General features: G+C 34.1%; 3 protein-coding genes and 1 long non-coding RNA gene across 5 annotated transcripts; 2 read left to right on the forward strand and 2 right to left on the reverse strand.

Annotated features, from left to right (window-relative positions):
• LOC18588792 (actin-related protein 6) lies at window positions 52-3,147 on the reverse strand. 2 transcript variants are annotated; one of them, XM_018127219.1, is made up of 8 exons: window positions 2,271-3,147; window positions 1,811-2,030; window positions 1,662-1,725; window positions 1,286-1,370; window positions 1,136-1,186; window positions 983-1,045; window positions 744-891; window positions 52-619 (listed from the first exon to the last, which is right to left on the reverse strand). In XM_018127219.1, the coding sequence occupies exons 1-7, from the start codon at window positions 2,963-2,965 to the stop codon at window positions 762-764; spliced, it is 1,308 nt and encodes a 435-aa protein (XP_017982708.1). In that variant the 5' UTR covers window positions 2,966-3,147; the 3' UTR covers window positions 52-619; window positions 744-761. The 2 variants fall into 2 exon arrangements, with proteins under 2 accessions (XP_017982708.1, XP_007013499.1); XM_007013437.2 differs by having other exon boundaries at window positions 52-633.
• LOC18588793 lies at window positions 2,725-3,798 on the forward strand. Its single transcript, XR_001929421.1, has 2 exons — window positions 2,725-3,163; window positions 3,274-3,798. It is a non-coding gene; the product is annotated as an uncharacterized LOC18588793 (long non-coding RNA).
• Window positions 3,765-6,466, reverse strand: LOC18588794 (putative clathrin assembly protein At2g25430). Its single transcript, XM_007013441.2, has 2 exons — window positions 6,209-6,466; window positions 3,765-5,932 (listed from the first exon to the last, which is right to left on the reverse strand). Exon 2 carries the CDS (start codon window positions 5,878-5,880, stop codon window positions 3,979-3,981), a length of 1,902 nt encoding a protein of 633 aa, XP_007013503.1. The 5' UTR covers window positions 5,881-5,932; window positions 6,209-6,466; the 3' UTR covers window positions 3,765-3,978.
• On the forward strand, window positions 11,857-15,185 carry LOC18588795 (BRCA1-associated protein). The gene is made up of 11 exons (XM_018126421.1): window positions 11,857-12,257; window positions 12,461-12,569; window positions 12,648-12,762; window positions 12,849-12,946; window positions 13,166-13,272; window positions 13,398-13,647; window positions 13,980-14,033; window positions 14,186-14,329; window positions 14,471-14,535; window positions 14,762-14,816; window positions 14,897-15,185. The coding sequence occupies exons 1-11, from the start codon at window positions 11,971-11,973 to the stop codon at window positions 15,053-15,055; spliced, it is 1,443 nt and encodes a 480-aa protein (XP_017981910.1). The 5' UTR covers window positions 11,857-11,970; the 3' UTR covers window positions 15,056-15,185.

Below are 18,114 nucleotides of genomic sequence, written 5' to 3' on the forward strand. Positions count from 1 at the left end.
AAAAAAAAAAAACCGTGATGGTTGTCAAACCAACAGCAAGATTGTATGAGGTATGTTTTCAGGGTTGGCTCCTTGGTTGTCATTAATCATAAAGCTAAATCATCTACCCACCAAGCTAAAAATGGGCACTTGGAATACATGAATATTAAGTAACATCCCGCAACTGAAGACAGGAATCCTCATCTCTTGGATGCAACCATACCAAACATGTCACTTCTTTCACATATTTAGCTTCCAAATAACATCTTTGATTGATTGGAGTAGGAGTTTGTCAGCTGGCTTCTGTGTCAGAGTAATGGAGGCTAATTTCATCTCCAACACACTCCTTTCACAGGAAAACACATCAAGAGGCCATATTGTAGCAACTTATCAAATCAAGTTGATGAGCATGACAAATTTGCTAAGGTTTCTGGGTATATGTGTAAGCCATCTAACAGCAGTTGATATCCAGCAACATCTTCCCCCATATGGCCTGAAAAATTTGCTCAGGTTTCTATGTACAGAATTGCTCAAATTTGTCAAAAGAATGCTGTTCACCATAGAAGAGAAGCTCATGTCTCATAACAGCAGTTGATTTCCAGCAACATCTTTCCCTCATGTACAGTTGCATCAAGAAACTCTAGAAAAATTAAACTGACATGATTTGACATGTGTTCACTATTTAAATGCCTTATAAATTTCACCAAACACCACAACCTAAATGCCACATAAAGAGGCATTAATATTCAGTAGAGATAACATACCTTCAAGATCTTGAGTACTCAATGAAAGAATCTCCTCCGACATCGAGCAGATCCAAGCTCCTCATATTCAGCCTTGGTGACACACATTGATTCATATTCAGGACTGGATGCCAAAAGTGAACCCCCTCGCCACACACCTAGTATTGGACTGACAAGCATCCCAAAGATTTTACCAAATGGGAAGAAATAGCATTTCCAAGAAATAGCATATTAATACTTTATTGAAGGTGGGATTTTACTCTTCTTGAGTTGTTATCTTCACTTGATAGTCATCTGGAACAAGAGGACGCAGATCCTTTTCCCTAAATTTAGCATAAAATTATGAGTGTAAATCAAAGTGGCACTGCAAATTGATACTAACACAGTCAAAATGGTAGAGGGATTAAGCTTACAGTCTTTCAGCAAATCGAGGAAACAATGTGCTTCCGCCAGTCAATATTATGCTGTTCAAGCACAACGTTTAAATTGTAAGTGGCATAAGCAAATTAAATTTGACAAAATCAGACACTTTATAAGATTGTACTTGAGGAATATAAAACCACCTTTGAAAAAGTACAGGATGAAGACAAGGATGGCATGCATTGACAGCACGAACAATGCATTCTGCTAGTCCAGCCTCATTCATTCCTGAAAAAGAGAGGGGCTTTAAGTTGGCACTTTATCATTGTTGAAGTACTAAGAAAAAATGAAACAGTATTCCCATTTCTTACATTATTAGTCATTACACAACACATCATTTTCTCAAATGCTTTCCTCCCTATCCCATGCTTTGACAAATTAGATGCTGATTTTAGTGAAAAATTCCAAAACTCACTGCTTCAAACAAATTAGATACTGATTCTAGTGACAAATAACTAATTGAAAATGTTCTACATTGATTCCCACCCTAGAACTAGGAAAAAAGCATATGATACACACCCAAATCTGCAGGTTGGAAGATCATTTCCGGGACAAGAAACCGTTCATTTGTTAAGTCAAACTCCTGTAACAGGCAGCCAAGGCAATAGTTTGAGTATCATTGAAAATGGATAGGCAATCACCCACTCAGTAAGAAAGACGAACACTACATTTTTAGTTAAATCCACTCTCTTCCTCTCCTCACTCTTCTCCATAACTTCCAAGTGATCTGTCTCTTTCTTTGTTTCCACAGCTCGTGAAGGAGTGGCTCCATCTGTCAAAATACGATGCCTCTGCGCCGCTTCCGGGTCTTTAACATAACCCTTTGTGTGAGTAACACCATCAGGCAAGACGTAAGTACATCTAAAAAGATTGTCGTTGCCACGTTTCCTGTAAAGATTATCTACACCATTTTAAAATAGCAGAACAAATTGCTTATTGCTTTCACAGCATTTAAAGAGCACATTGCAAGTAATAATAATATTTCAAGAAAATAAAAGTCTCATCTTCACAAATGTTCCTAAAACATATTTGCAGGAAACAATTAAAAGGGTTTAAAGAAAATAAAATAATTCACTGGAATTTCAAACTCGCCATCAAAATAAAAACTTTATTTTTTGTTGTATTTACCGGGCAACCTGGAGATCTCTTTCAACATCAACAGAAACAAAGCAAAGCTTCTCTTTAACATCATCCATTATAAAAGTCTCATCCATTACATTAACCGACCGATACGAAACCAATTCTTTCAAATAATTAGTCAAAGCTTTCCCTCCCAAATCGATCCTCTTCACCCCATAATTCACCGTAAAGTTCTGGAAGACCGGCGCCGCATGCGTAAACGAGAACCCACAGTCCACCACCAAACTACACTGTGCCTCCGAAACCAGCCCGTATGGACGGCGGCTGGCCTCGTAGAGGTGGACGAGGGAAGGCGAATCGGCGACGTAGAGGGAGTTGAAGCCGAAGTCTTCGAAAACGAGTTCGTCGGTGGAGCGTTGGATGGAAGGGAGGGAAAAGAGGGCTTCGGTTAAGAGGAGGGAGGAAGAGGAAGGGGTGACGTGGAGGAGAGAGGTGAAAAGGTGGGACCATATGTCTCGTTGCAAGTCGGGGTTGATTAGGTAGCCTCGGTCGATGGGGCGGCGTATGGCAGCGGAGGTTAGGTCTTCGGTTGTGGAGGAGAGGGTGGTTGTGGGGTGGAGGAATTTTTTGGATGTAAGAGGGCGGTAGAGGCAGTTTGGGATTACGACGGCGGGGTTGCGCTCGCCTCCTTGGCCCGCTTTTAACAGGCCTCCGCCGTTGTCGAGAACGACGACGTTTGACATTGGGGAAATGGGAGATCGGTTCCTCGAAAGGGGTTGGCGGGTTTTTCAGGATTTATGAGAGGATTAAGGAGACGCTGGGCTTGAACATGTTAGAACATGGGAGCACGTATTAATAAAATTCATTTATACTTACCGACACTTACCGTTTGGATAAAATAAAAGGGAAAGAAGTTTCTTGGTCTATCTAAAGGAAGCAAGGTAATCTATCAATAATTTTTTCCATGAGTTTTGCATTGTAATTACCATCACTTAAGATGTTAAATGCAGTTGACTGTCAATTTATATAAATTTATTTATCATTTTTTAAGTCCTTGTCTAAAGGAACGATGGGAATTGCCATGGATATCCAAATTTAGATGGTGCAAACTGCCAAGGGAACAACTCCTTCCTTGAAGTAAAATTTAGATGGTGGCGTATGTTGTTAGAGCTTCGAGTTGTGTCTCCGCTGCAGCCGCTCTTGGGCGGCAATCAAAGCTTCCCAATAACCCAAAGCTTGTTGAAAATTATGCAGAGAATAAACTGCTTCCGAGCAAAACGAGTAGAACCAGTCGACAAGGTCATGGTCAGCGCATGCCATCTGACGTATGGACCAGCTCATCGTTTCTAGATTTCAGCCTATGAGATGCCGGACGTGTTCAAAACCAACTCCATGGTTCAAAGAAACGTTTTGTTAAGGCTGTCTTCAGCCAGCAAGCATTTCTTATATTCTGTAACGTTTTGAATAAGAATGTACACCCATGAAAGAGGGCCAAAATATCTTCCTTGCATAACAGTAAGAATATTGCAGAAAACACAGATATTATGATAACTATCCATCATATACTTATACTGTATACTTTATCAAACCTTTTTATGTCCATTGCACCCTCTGAGGCAGGTAAGTGCATGTAAACAAAATGAAAACAGGAAAAAGTAGGTGGAAAAAATCTTCCAAATGTGTTGGCAACGAAGCTCTCATCCGATAGTAACAATGTGCACCATGGGAAGATACACCCATTCATAAACAAGTGAATTCAGTAGGGTGGATAGTAGTACCCTCCCGGCTGCCCCATGCCATTGACTTGTGGCATCCCGTAAGGCATCATCATTGGTTGTGCAACAGGGGCATAGTAGCCAGGACTAGCAGTGATCTTGGCCAGACTCGCTTGGCCTTGCATTCCATCCCTTCCATATTGTTGCCACAGCTGCTGTTCCTGTACAAGCAAATGCTGCTTCTGCTCCATGTCTGCTATCTGCACGTATGAAGGAGGTGGCACTGCAAGGGATGCAGCAAAAGGGTCCTGGTGTCCTACTGGTTGTACCGTCCCATCTGGGGCAGGCAAAGCTAGCACTTGAGTATTTGTCTTGCCAGGGCCAGGCAACGCAACGCTACTTGCACTCCCACCGCTTAGCTGAGTAGTGCTCACATGCTGCCTCACTGCCCCCTGATCATACATACCATTCAATAGCAATGGATCAAAACCACCTGCCAATGCAGCTTTCTGCTTTGATAAATTACTAGCTGACTCAACCAATGCCAATTCCCAATCTGCTTTACCAGCCTCAGCAGCTGGTGTTTGCCATGCAGAAGTCACCTCTGGCTGTCCATTTGAAGGGAATGCTTCCCACGAGCCATTAGCATTTGAGGTGGGTGGTCCAGAGAATAAAGCCAAAGCTAATCTGTTCCCTTGCTCATCAGCTGAAACCGCATCATCCTTTAAATTTACCAAATCCTCTGTATCCTGTTGAGCCTGCATCTTAGGTTGTTCAGGTTCGGGTGGCGGAGGAGGTGGGGTATAACTCTCTGGTGCAGGAAGAGCCTTTATTTCATTCATATTTGCTTCCGGCTCCTCCTTAACCGGTGGCTTCTCTTCCCTATTTCTCTCTGGACCCTTTGGCCCGTTAGTCATTTCCTTCAAAAATCCTTCAAGTGTTCCCAAAAGCTTATCAGTAATTCTCTGCACTTCCGGATACTCAGATGATCTAGCAATTCCCATTTCCTTACACCAACCATAAAACCCCACAAGCTCATCAATCATCTTTGCTGCACTAACATAAGTATCAAAACCCTTAACACAATCCGCATACTCCATCTCAGTAAACCTATCCAACAAAATCCCTAATGCCTCACATATCTCTACATAAAGCCCAAAACTCTCCTTCAAAATCTGATAAAGTGCAACAAGTACCAACCTGCTATTTTTGGCTATACCAGCTGGCCTACAACCCAACACTCTATCAAGAATCCTCAACAACTGATTCAGCCTCCCCAAAACTCTCTCTGGCCTCATTTCCCTCATTGGTGTCACCTCTCTCCTCTGTTCTCTCCTGACAGAATCACTCAAATCACCATAAGACCTCGATCTCCTACCCATTCCATGATCATAATCATCTCTAAAGTCTCCGTACTCACGCCTATTCCTCTCATCTCTCTCCTCAAACCTCCCCTCCCCATCTCCCTTCTTCTTCTCAAACACCGAAAACTCCACCTTCTCATCAAGATACATAGCATAAAACCTAACAAAACCGGCATGATCCCACGAATTGGAATGCGCCTCATCCCTAAAATCTGACAAATTCAAAATCCTCATCCCTCTCCTAGTTGCATACACAATCTCCTCTTCAAAACAAGGGTTCCCATCGACCAAAAGCCTATGAACAAGCATCAAAGACTTAAGCGCCACAATCCAATCATGGGTTTTATTCAACCTTTTTGACACTGTAGCGATACAAGCACTAACATAACCTCTAGAATAAGATGTATGGCTTATGATCTCCCTAAAGTACTTCTCATCAGCTGGATCTTCATCGTGGCTTGTGGCTTTGACCACCAAAACTTCCAGTTCCGGCGCTATGTTTCCTGCCACTTTGGCAATGCTTATACTCGTTTGATCCTTCACGGCCCCGATCGCTTTACGGATCGTGCTAGGCGCCATTTAAAAAAGACTCTGCTTTCCCTTTTTTTTTTCTTGAAGATTTTTGTAATCTCTTTAAAAAAAAAAGAATATCAAATCTTTATGCTCCAAACTCAAAACGTAAAAGATCAAAAAACTAAAACTGGGTTCTTTCTTATGTATATTATAAACTTTTTATTGTTGAAAAATTCAGATTCCTTTTTTTTTCCCATAAAGAAATGTAGTAGTACTTGCCAAACATTTATTCTCCAAAATCAAAACTTTTACCAAAAACTAAGTTTTTTCTGATAAAGAATTTTGATATCACAGAAATAAACGACAATGAAAATTGGGGTTTATCCGTGTTTACCTCTTAGGACTCTTTTTGATCCCGACGCTGAAGAAAAGCGAAGATCTATGAAGCTTTGACGCCGTAAATGGTGTCCGTACGGTGGATGAAATCGGATCCAAGAAACGTAACAGTGATTCTTTCCTTTTCTCCTGTGTCAGTGTAGGTGAATTGTAAGAGTGAAGAATGCAAGTCTCGTGATTGTCTCCATTTCTATCGCTGCGTGAGTAGTAAAAAGGCCGAGAGGGAGAGAGAGAAGGAGCGGGCAAAGATTTGCAAAAGCGCGTAATAGACGGGGCGATGCTTTCGATTAAGTGGTTAATACGACGTCGGATGAAGTTTGGAAAAGGCCGAAGGCATACGTAACGATGTGGTTTAGTAAATTATGCTCTCTATCTTCTTTTGTGGATTAACATCCTTTTTTATCTTTTTATTATTATTCCTATTCTAGTTTCCACCCCCATATTTACGAATATTCTAACCAAGTCCTATTTCCTCCTTTGAAGCAAACGGGGCCTAATTTATTTTTCTATTAATCCCCTTTTTCTGGTCAAACGCTTCCATTATGTTCACTCTTGACCATGTCCTTTTTTCTTTTTTACATTATTACATACATTGTAAAAAGTACAATAAACAGAGGACGCTTAAAACAGTATAAGAATATCTTCAAATTGCCAATGGATAAAAAGCAAAAAATTAGGGGAGAAAAAAGCCCATGTTGAGTTTGTCTATAAGGATAGATTGATAATGAAGAGGCTCATCGACCCTTTTAGAATGGGAAAAGAATATATATTTCTAAATAAAAAAACATGGTTAGATAATTGGTTGAATTGATCAAATCATAAACTACTTTGGTCCGATGTTGCGTTGATAATTGTCAACGTAAATTATTCAAAAACAAAATCGGTCTGTTATTCTAGAATTTTGCATTCAAACCTAAATGTTCCATTGTGTCCACTCAAATCAATCCACTTCTTTATTCATAGACTTGTTCTAAAGGCAAACATAGATTGTGAAAGAGCAAATTTTTAAATTTTTGTTTTTTTATATAATTTTTTTAAAAAAATTTGAACTATTTAAAAAAATTTAAATAAATCATTTTTTGTTTATTGCATTTAATTAAATTTTTATATTTTTACTTTTAATCAAATAAACTCTTATAACTAATGATAGATTAATTGTTATTAATCAAAATAACACTTATTATTCTATACCACCATGACATTGACGATGACTTGTTAACTTGTCATAATAGATGATTATATAGCATGCTGAAGTAACATGATGACACGATCATATAGTATTTTTACTTTCCACATCAACATTATGTCCATATAAAATGACAAAAGACATTTTAACTAAAGATAATTAATCAACTATTAGTTATGAGAGTCAATAAAAAATAAATATTTATTTGAATTTTTTAAAACAATTAATAAATTTTTTTAAACATTATGGTTTTTTTTAAAAAAAAAACAAGATATTAATATAACATATAATAGCAAACATCATGAAAAGTGAAAATAAAAGAGTTAGATTGGTTGAAGTAAGAATAGATTGAACACTCGCAATAAAATAGTTCATAATTCTATGTAATTTTTTTATGCGTATTTCAATATGTTTGGATGTGTATTTTTTTTTTTTGTTTGACTCATTTAGCACAATTCTACAAAAAGATTAACTCATTTGTGTGCTTGTGTCACGCATTCATATTTTTTAATTTAAAAATATACATTTTAGATAGAAGAAAACGTTTGCTTATAAGTTTAAAACATATCCTTATCTCTCATTGATGTGTGATATAAAGACATGTTGAATTAAGTTTCAAAACTCATTACTCATTTCACGTGGAATATGTATAGAATGCAGTCTCACATTTATGAAGAATTGGGCAGATTTTAATATTAATTATCACAAATCTACAATTTTAACTTAAATGAGATACTTATTAAGCAGAAAAAAGACTTTTATTTATATGCCTAACAGGTTAAGACCTAATTTAAAGTGGGATTCATGGCACTTATATTTACCTACATAGATTTCTTAGAATGAATATATATTAAAATAAGATAAACTCTACATGGATCTGCATTTTCTCACATGGCACCTTGAGGTTTTTTTTTTTTAATATAAAACCTTGTATTTTATTTCTATTTGTAACACAGATAACAGAGTATAAAATTTCATTTAAATTTTTTTGTAAAAAGACAATAAATTTTTTTTATAACTTTATTTATTTAGTTAATTAAAAAAATTGAACCTTTTTTTTAGATTTTTTTATGACTTTTCTGTCATTTTCTCATTCTTATCCAACAAATCAATTGAATACCTTATATAAGAAGGAAATATAAGCTTTTCTTTTATTTCGAATCTAACTATATTACTCCCAAGTACTAGAAGCTGCCAAAAGCTTCAAGAAATCATTCGAAGTGAATTTGGGAGACAAAACTTTGATATAAAGCAAAGGGGGTGCCGACCATTCATTAATGGACAATATTCACGAGGGTTAACGAAAAATAACACGTCAAAACGTAAAACATAGTTTTTTTATTTTTTATTTTATAAAGGACAATGCAATTTTTTCAAAAAAAGAATAATATATTTTTTTGCGTCGTGGGTAAAATACTGATACTGCTAAAATATTATTAAATAAAAAATAAAATAAGTGTGACATGAAAATATGCATTTATTTAAATAAAATAGATATATGATTAAACAATATATTTAAAATATTTTATCATTATATAATTGAATAAAATCATATATAAATTATTTAATAAAAATTTTATTAATTAATTATTAATTTCATGATGATAAAGAGTCAAAATATATAATTAATGTTAGTTAATTATAATAATATAAATTAATTGTAAGTATTAGATGTTCAAATTGATTTTAGATTTTTTTTTCTTCTAAAGAAATGTAATTATTTTATTTTTATATGGTGTTGTAATATGCTTACATGTTAATTTAGAAGGTAACCATATTATGTTTATACGTTTACTTAAATAAATTTAAAAATAATTCATTTCATACTATTATTTTTATAATTTTCAAAAAAGAAAGAAATGAAAATAGAAAATATGTAGCATAAAAGTTATATACTTGATTACATAAAACAAAACAAAATAAAATAATACATTTGAAATGTTTACTTATTTTATATGTAATATATTTATAATTATTTTAGGAGAAGTCATATGATGCATCAAAATCACATCTACACTTATAATTAAACAAAATATTTAAATGCCAATTTCATATTTTACATTACATTCAATTCCATTATCCATATATAAAAATAAATTCATAGAAAACTTAATTGATCGTATCAACAATAGTATGATTAATATGGAAAAATAATTTATTTAATATTAATTATTAATATATAAATGTTGTGAATGACTTTATGATATATTAATATTAGCATATATAGGAAAATATGCAAAAAGATATATTAATATTTTAAACTAAAAATTATTTAAATAAAAAATTATCCCAAAACAACATGCAAGTAAAATTCTAGTATCAAATAAAAATTGATCAAAATACCTATCAAGTCTTTATATTTATGCATTTTGTTCAATTTAGTCTTTGTACTTAAAATCAAAGCAATTTAATCTCTAAATTTTAAAAAATACTCAAATTTAGTCATTTCCTCAATGGTATCCAATTTTGTCGTTAAATGAGATGACGTTAATGTTGACATGAATTAACGTGACACTGATATGATGACATTACAATGTCATGTGGTACAGTCTGTGATGACATGACAGTACCACATGACACTAATATGATGACATGACAATATTGATGTGTCAGTACCACGTGGTAGTGACGATGAGAAAGATTGAGAAAAAAGTTGTCAAAAAAATGTGTCACGTTATAAGTACTAAATAAAACAAAAATCTGTAGTATATGACCTAAATTAAACAAAATTAAGGTGTTAAATGACTAAATTGTGTAAAATATAAATCTTTAAGTAAATTATACATATACTTATTAATAAGTCAAATATTTAAGTGTAAAATATTTATAGTGTTAAGAAATACACATAAATATTTTCTTATTGGATCACTTTATTCCACAATAGGTATATTAGTTTATCTACTTTGTAAAATTAAGTTTAAATTCCCCTTTTATAATTTTTTTTAATATTTAATCTTGGATATGTACTTATAGGAAGACAACATTGTCATTTACACAAACCCTTAAAACACTTAAAATTAAAATTTAATTTTCGCATTTATAAGAAACAATAGCTAGTATTCTCCTTAGCCACCCTGCAATCTTGTTCTCCATTCTTTGTTTTTCTTATTAAAAGTTTAATTCATTAATTAATTGTTACAAAATTAGGGTAATGATGATAAATTTACGTTTTTTGTTTTTTATTTAGATTTTTTTCTTAAATTCTTTTACTTTAAAAACCAAACAGCTCTATAATGATAATGTTTGTGCGTGTTTAAGCCTCTTTGTTTTTTGTTTTGGTTTTTTCTTTTTAAAAAAAATGAAAAAAGGGAAATATGGAGTTAGCAATAATTATGAAAATAATTACTCATCCTGACTTACTCAATTTGGGCATAACAAATCTCTTATTACACCTATAAAATCTGAGCTACTCCACTCTTTCAATTTTTTGATTATTTTTTATATTTTTATTTTGTTTAATATTTTAGGTTATATTTTTTATGCTGGAATTTCCTGAATTAAAAACTACATCTATCACTAATAGAGTTAAATATAATTATAAAATATTTTGTGTCATTTTATTTTGTATTTACTAATTTTTTGTAAATCTAAATTAATAATTTAAATTTAGCAAAATTTATTGTCTTTTTTGAAAATAAATAAAATAATTTTACAAAAAACTTTAAAGTAAATTTAAATAAAAGGTAAATTGGTTAAATGTTGAATAATTTCAAAAGAATGGGTATTTGTAAATTTTAAAAAATTGCAACTAAATCATATTTTATACTATTATAAAAAAATTTATTTAATTTTTTATATTATTTTATTTCAATATAATACAAGTTTTTATCCATATCTAGTTTTGAATATAAATTTTTTTTTTGAATTTTTTTCATAAAAAGAGAATTCAAACTTAATTTTTATTAAAAAAAAAATTTACTGTACTTATTCTGAAATTAAATAATCAACTAAAACAATATATATATATTTATATATATTTTTTAACATAAAAAATCTTTTACGCTTATTAAGTATATGTATCATCTATTTAAAAATTTATATTTTTTAAATATTTTTTTCAATTTAGTCATTGAATACCTCAATCCTATTCAATTCAATTCCTATACTATACATTTTTATTCAATTTAATTTCTATGACATAATACATATATATATTTTTAAATATTTCTCAATCTACCACATTAGCATTATCACGTGACACTAACACGTCAATATATTAGTGCCAGATTAATATTGTCATGTCATCATATCATGTCAGGTGACATTATCACATCATCAAAAGTGTCACGACAATATTATGTCAGCGCTGATATCATCGAATTTAATGGTTAAATTGAATGTCATTGAGGAAAAAATTAAATTGAAGTAATTCATAAAATTAAAAGATTAAATTACTTTTATTTTGAATATAAAAATAAAATAAAATAAAATCCATAAACACATAAATTTGGTGGGTATTTCAAACAATAAAATTAGTGACAAAAGCTAAGAGAGAATTCATGGGGCAACTATTTTAACGGCGTCAGTCTTTCCCGCAAATAGCCCAACTCCCAAAGCGAGAAAACTCAGCCATCATGTCCATCCTCCGAGTCCACTCAGTGGACACCGAGCAACCCATCACCACCAACGAAGAAATCGAGTTCTATACGGTCACTTCCCCATCAAACCCTAGCCCTATATTCAGCGAAAGGAGAGGCGTTGTTCACCTCTATCGAAAGGCCTCCCAAGGCTCCCTCCCAAACCCTAGCTCTCGCTCCACGTCTCTCTTCGTTGTCGCCGTCCCCAACTACCTCTCCGCTGCCGATTTCATTCGATTCTCTGGACCCCACCTCGAAAATATCACCCACCTTCTCTTCATCAGGTACCTTCATCACGCTTACTTTTGATCATTGTTGACTCCAATTTCATGAATTCAAAAGAAAAGGAAAAAAAATTCATCTTCAATGTAGAAGAAAAAAGTCAACTTTTGGATTAGTTGGTAGTCAATTTGTAATAAAAAAAAAGGGAGGGGGGAAAGGAAAAAAATGTCTTCTTTTTAATTTTTTTGTTATTTTGTAAAATTAGGAATGATGGAATTGAGGATAGGTATAGCGTGTTTATAAAGCTAGTTGATCAGTTGGCGGCGGACGGATTTTATCGTAGCTTGAATGGGAAGAGGTTTTCACCTGCTGAGGTTGGTAACCTTTGCCTCAAGTTACTACATTTTGATTTTTTGAGTAATTAGTTTGATTATTGGGTTGAATTTTGTTAGGCTGAGTTATGCCATATCCTTTTTACGCATTCCGTGGAATATACAGAATCGGGGGACATTGCTAGCACACCTCCGGTAGGATTCACTGAGTTGCCTACTTGCCCCATTTGTCTTGGTTAGTAGAGTTGTTTTTATCCAATTTATCTTGTATATTCATGTTGATATGCTTTTTACTTTAAGCTTTTTGTGTTTTGGTGACAGAGAGATTGGACCCGGATACTAGTGGGATACTTAGTACGTTTTGTGACCATTCGTTTCAATGTTCTTGCACTTCAAAATGGACTTATTTGTCCTGCACAGTAAGCTAGTTCTTGGTTCCCTACAACTTTTTTGCTCTTTGTGTTGTGTTAGTGCCTGGTCATGTTGTTATCTTCATCCAAGAGGAGCTTCCCTTTTGTTTCTATTGTACCATTGCATCTGCATTTATTATGTTTAAGACACTGGTTCTTTGAAGTTAGTGTTTAGCAATTTTTGTCATATGCAGTTATGTTTTTGATTAATATCATATGTGTTGTTAGGTCTGCCGATTTTGCCAGCAGCAGGATGAGAAACCAGCCTGTTCTATTTGTGGATCACTGGAGAATCTTTGGGTCTGCTTGATATGTGGTTTTATGGGGTGTGGAAGGTAATGTATTGTCAGCTGCTCTTCTATTATGGTGTTAAAAATCTTTATCATTATCTAAGTGTGGGGTTAACTTCATTTAAGGATTGAATTTATATACATTCATGGTTTTTTTATGGGCACTGCAGATATAAAGAAGGTCATGCGGTTAGACATTGGAAAGATACTCAGCATTGCTATTCCCTGGAGTTAATATCACAGCAAATATGGGATTATGTTGGTGATGGTTACGTTCATCGATTAAATCAGTCAAAAGCTGATGGCAAGTCAGTGGAAATGAATTCTCGTTGTATGTCACTTGAAGGAAATTGCGGTTCCTGTGGATATGGTGATGATTCTGGAATTAGGGAAGCCATCTATAGCAGCAAAGTAGAAGCGGTACATTTTCCATATAAATAACTTCTGGGGCAGGTCAATTTTTTTTTTATTAAGTGTGGACATGTTAAACTAGCTGATAAGACATATTGGATGTGTCAATCTTTTAAGTTTGACAGGTTCCCTTAAAAGAGTAAAACAATTTTGTTACTTTTAACCAACACGTATATGCCTTGGGCACCAATGGTTCAAATTTAATGGAGCAAGCTTTATGATGGAGAGTTTCAAATCAACTCATACTTTGTGCTTTATTTTGAAACTTTGTGCCTTTAGTTTTAGATTTATAACTGCTGCACTTCACATGTACCTGTGCTGATTTTGACATGGCATATCAGATTTTTGATGAGTACAGCCGTCTTCTGGCCACGGAGATGGAGAAACAAAGACAAGTAAGAGCGCCACTCCTGATGCTATTTTAAATCTGCACTATTACGAATCTCATAAGAATTTCTTTCTCTGTTCTTCTACTACTGATGCTATTGTAATTTGCATTATTAAAAATTTTAATTATTGTTTTCTGTATTCACTCTTCCTCCCCCAGAATTATGAATCACTACTTGCAGAATCCAAAAGCAAAAGAGATAGTTCCATTGCTGAAGCAGTGGAGAAGGCTGTGACTTCGGAGATGCTGGACATCCAAAATAAACTGGATAAGTGCACAGAGGAAAAAAATGCTCTCGCTGAGGTGAATGTTTAACACATTCCTATATAAAATTTTGCATGCATTTACTTCATGCAGAGCATATTCATAATATGTTCTTTTATAACATCGTTATCAGTCACACAATTTGTTGCATTTGTTACCATTAAAGTTTTTTGGTTACAGATCAATCGCAATCTTATAAAAAACCAACAAGTGTGGCGAGAAAATGTCAAGGAAATTGAAGAAAGGTACTCTCTTTTCTACCCTGGCTATATAGGCCTAGGCCTGATTTGTTCTCTTGCTGTCTTGTTCCAAAAGGGGAAATTTTACATTTTCTGTATGCATACATGCATTCGCATATTCTTTTTGAAATAGTTATTTCCTCTGTTGGTTGTTTTTGTCTCATGTGCGTTAGCTTTTCCCTTTTTAGGCTTCCAGATCTTACATGGTGTCTTGTGTTTGTTTTCCATTTAGGGAAGCTTCTCAGTTGAGGTTGAAGGATGAGAAGATACTTGATCTGGAAGAGCAGGTATCTTGATTACCTAAATTTATATGTCTCTATGCAATTGATTGAGATTACTGGCTTTGACAGTAGTTTGTCAATTACAGATACGAGACCTTAAAGTCTATATTGAAGCTCAGAAGACACTTATTGACATGACCGATTCGGATGGCATCAGGGGAGGGACACTGTTACCTGTTCCTCAAACGCAATCTTCCTTAGCTAATACCAGGAGGCACAAGAAGTCAAGTCGAAGGAGGAATTAGGAAATTGTAATTATCCTGAGAAAAAGCAGAACCATGTTTTATATGGAATGGTTATTACATTGAATCAAATGCAGCTTAAACCTTAAGCTTTAAACCAAATGCAGAATAATATTTATCTTTTAATATTAAATATTGTTTAATTATCTTTTAATACAAAATATTATTAAATTCTAATAAAAATATGTTTATATTTTGGTGAAAATATTATTTAATTATAATAAAAGTTATTTTGATTTTATTGTTCAGAATATTTTTATTTTTTAACAAAATAAATTTTTTAATTTTAATAAAGAGTATTTATTTTTTAAAATAGTTTTTTAGNTTTTTTAATTTTAATAAAGAGTATTTATTTTTTTAAAATAGTTTTTTAGTTTTTTAATTAAAAAATTTTTAAATTTTAATAAAGAGTATTTTTATCATTTATTTATTATTTCTTAATATTTTTAAAATTATTCTTACTAATCAAATAATAGAATAAGTAATAATAGTAATTTTTATTCTCTTTCATTTTTATAAATCAATTTAAATAATAGGTTTTTTTTTTTTTGAAATAATTATTTTATTTTTATTCTATTCTTTCCAGTTAACTAAGAATGTTATAAAAGTAATCTCCTAAACAGAATGCATTCATAACCTCTTTTGAAAAATGACAACACCTACTATTACCCATCAGCCATCATCACTGTTCGATAGCTCAAATTATTCAGTATGGGCTGTCAAAATGGAGGACTATTTGAAAGGCTACAATCTTTAGAGTGTGGTTGAAAATGAAACTGTAGTCCCGCCATTAAGAGAGATGTGTCCGAGACGATCTTCAGTCGAATTATGGGCTGTGAGACAGCGACTCAAGCCTGGAACAAGCTTCAGGAGGAGTTTCTTGGCACTAACAGAACGAGACAAATGAAGGCCTCTAACGTGAGAAGAGAATTTGTTCTCATGAGGCTGAAGGAGACACAAACTGTCAAGGAATACATTAACCAAGTGATGCGTCTGGTAAATCAAATCAGAATGCTTGGTGAAAATCTACCTGAGGTTCGGGTTGTAGAGAAGATTCTGATCAGCATTCCAGAGAAGTTTAAAGCTACCATTGCTTCTCTGGAACAAGCCAAGGATGTGTCTGACATCACTGTCACTGAATTAGTAGGTGCTCTTGAAGCTGCAAAGCAAAGAAGATCTGCTCGATCGAATTCAAGGACTGAGGTTGCCATGGTTTCTTAACTTAAAGGCAAAGCTGGTGCAGAGAGTGGAGCCAGGAAGAATTTGAGAGAGAAAGACAAAAGCTCTCTAATGCAGGTCAGTCTTCTAATAGAAAGGGTAAGTTTAAAGTCTGCTCTTTTTGTAGGAAACGCAATCACTTGGAAGAAAACTGCTGGTTCAGATCTGATGCAAAGTGTAAATTATGTAATGGTGTTGGTCATGTAGACAAAGTTTGCACCATCTGATAAAACTCAATCTACAGAAAATGCTGAAGTTGAAGAAGAGACATTATTTATGGCTTCAACTGACTCATTTTATGACATTGACAACCTTGAATGGCTTATTGATAGTGGCTGTTCGAACCATATGACTCCATCAGAGGATGTGTTTGTAAGCCTTGATAAGGGCTACAAATAGACGGTTAAAGTTGGCAATGTTATGTATCTTGATGTGTTTGGTAAAGGCACAGGTCGAGTAATTTCACTCTCGGGGTTCCAGATATATTTCAGAAGTCGGTTCCCTCTATTTAACTCAGAACCTACCGAGTGTTGGACAAATGTTGGAGCATTATTATATTCTGCTCTTCAAGGATTTGGCGTATGCACTATATATGAACCAAATGGAAACTATCTTATGACTGTTCCAATGAAGAACAGAAGCTTTTCTCTAAACTGGAAAGAAACCTGCATGCAAGCCACTCAATCTCCTAGAACTGATACAGAACTTTGGCACAAGAGATTGGAACGCTGCAACTATATCTCTCTTAAGCAAGTAAGTTCCACTCATTTGCTTAAAAATTTGCCAATATTATCTGATAAAGGTCAAGTTTGCAGTGTTTTTCAGCTTGGAAAGATGTCCAGGAAGCCTTTTCCATCTGCATCTATGCACAGAGCCAAAAGCAAGCTAGAATTGATTCATACAGACCTTGCAGGCCCCATGAGTGTTGAATCTTTGTCTGGTGACAAGTTCTACTTCATTTTCATTGATGATATGAGTAGGTTCTGCTGGATATGCTTTCTTAAGTCCAAGTCTCAAGTGTTTGAACTGTTCCTGCAATTCAAGGCAAAAGTTGATCTTGAAACAGGGCATAAAATTAAGAATCTAAGGTCTGACAATGGAAGTGAATATACCTCTAATGTGTTCACTGATTATTTGAAGAATGCTGGCATCCATCATCAGTTAACTGCCCCACTACACCTCAACAGAATGGCGTGAGTGAAAGAAAGAACAGAACCATCTTTGGGATGTCCAGGTGTCTGCTGTTTCAATCTAATTTACCCAAGAAATTCTAGGCAGAAGTTGATAATACATCAGTATATTTGCTCAACTTGCTTCCCACTCGAGCCTTGACAAACAAGACACCATTTGAAGCTTGGTATGGCTATAGGCCATCAGTTGACCATCTCAGAATATTTGGTTGTCTGTGCTATCTACATGTGCCTGAAGTTCAACGTGACAACTTTCAACAGAAGGCAATAAGAGGTATATTTACAGGGTGTAGTAATCAATCTAAAGCTTATCATGTTTACTTACCTAAAAACTGATAGAATTACTGTCAGTAGCAATGTTACTTTCGATGAGCGTTCATACTGGAATAGGAATACTATTTCCAATGCAAATGAAAGTACCTCAGCTCCATTTACAGTTAATGTTGATCTGGGAATAAGTGAATTTAGCAATGATCTTGAAGAAACTGGTGATGATATTGATGATGTACCAGTTCGAGGCACAAGATCAATCACTGATGTGTATCATAGAAGTATGCTAGCTGTTGATGAGCCTAGTTCTTTTGCTGAGGCTTGTGGCTTTCTTGAATGGTATGAAGCAATGCGTGAAGAACTGGCAACGATTAACAAGAACCA

The sequence above is a fragment of the Theobroma cacao genome, chromosome 9 (genome assembly GCF_000208745.1).
Source record: "Theobroma cacao cultivar B97-61/B2 chromosome 9, Criollo_cocoa_genome_V2, whole genome shotgun sequence".
Lineage (NCBI taxonomy): Eukaryota > Viridiplantae > Streptophyta > Magnoliopsida > Malvales > Malvaceae > Theobroma > Theobroma cacao.

Excerpts from the sequence above, each read along its gene's own strand:
- LOC18588792 (XM_018127219.1), bottom strand. The coding sequence starts at position 2,965 with ATGTCAAACGTCGTCGTTCTCGACAACGGCGGAGGCCTGTTAAAAGCG. Across the intron at positions 1,371-1,661 it reads CTTCCAACCTGCAGATTTGG|GAATGAATGAGGCTGGACTA; the intron begins GTGTGTATCATA and ends TCTCTTTTTCAG. Across the intron at positions 1,046-1,135 it reads CCTCGATTTGCTGAAAGACT|GGAAAAGGATCTGCGTCCTC; the intron begins GTAAGCTTAATC and ends TGCTAAATTTAG.
- LOC18588794 (XM_007013441.2), bottom strand. The coding sequence starts at position 5,880 with ATGGCGCCTAGCACGATCCGTAAAGCGATCGGGGCCGTGAAGGATCAA.
- LOC18588795 (XM_018126421.1), top strand. The coding sequence starts at position 11,971 with ATGTCCATCCTCCGAGTCCACTCAGTGGACACCGAGCAACCCATCACC. Across the intron at positions 12,947-13,165 it reads GGACTTATTTGTCCTGCACA|GTCTGCCGATTTTGCCAGCA; the intron begins GTAAGCTAGTTC and ends ATGTGTTGTTAG. Across the intron at positions 14,817-14,896 it reads TACTTGATCTGGAAGAGCAG|ATACGAGACCTTAAAGTCTA; the intron begins GTATCTTGATTA and ends TGTCAATTACAG.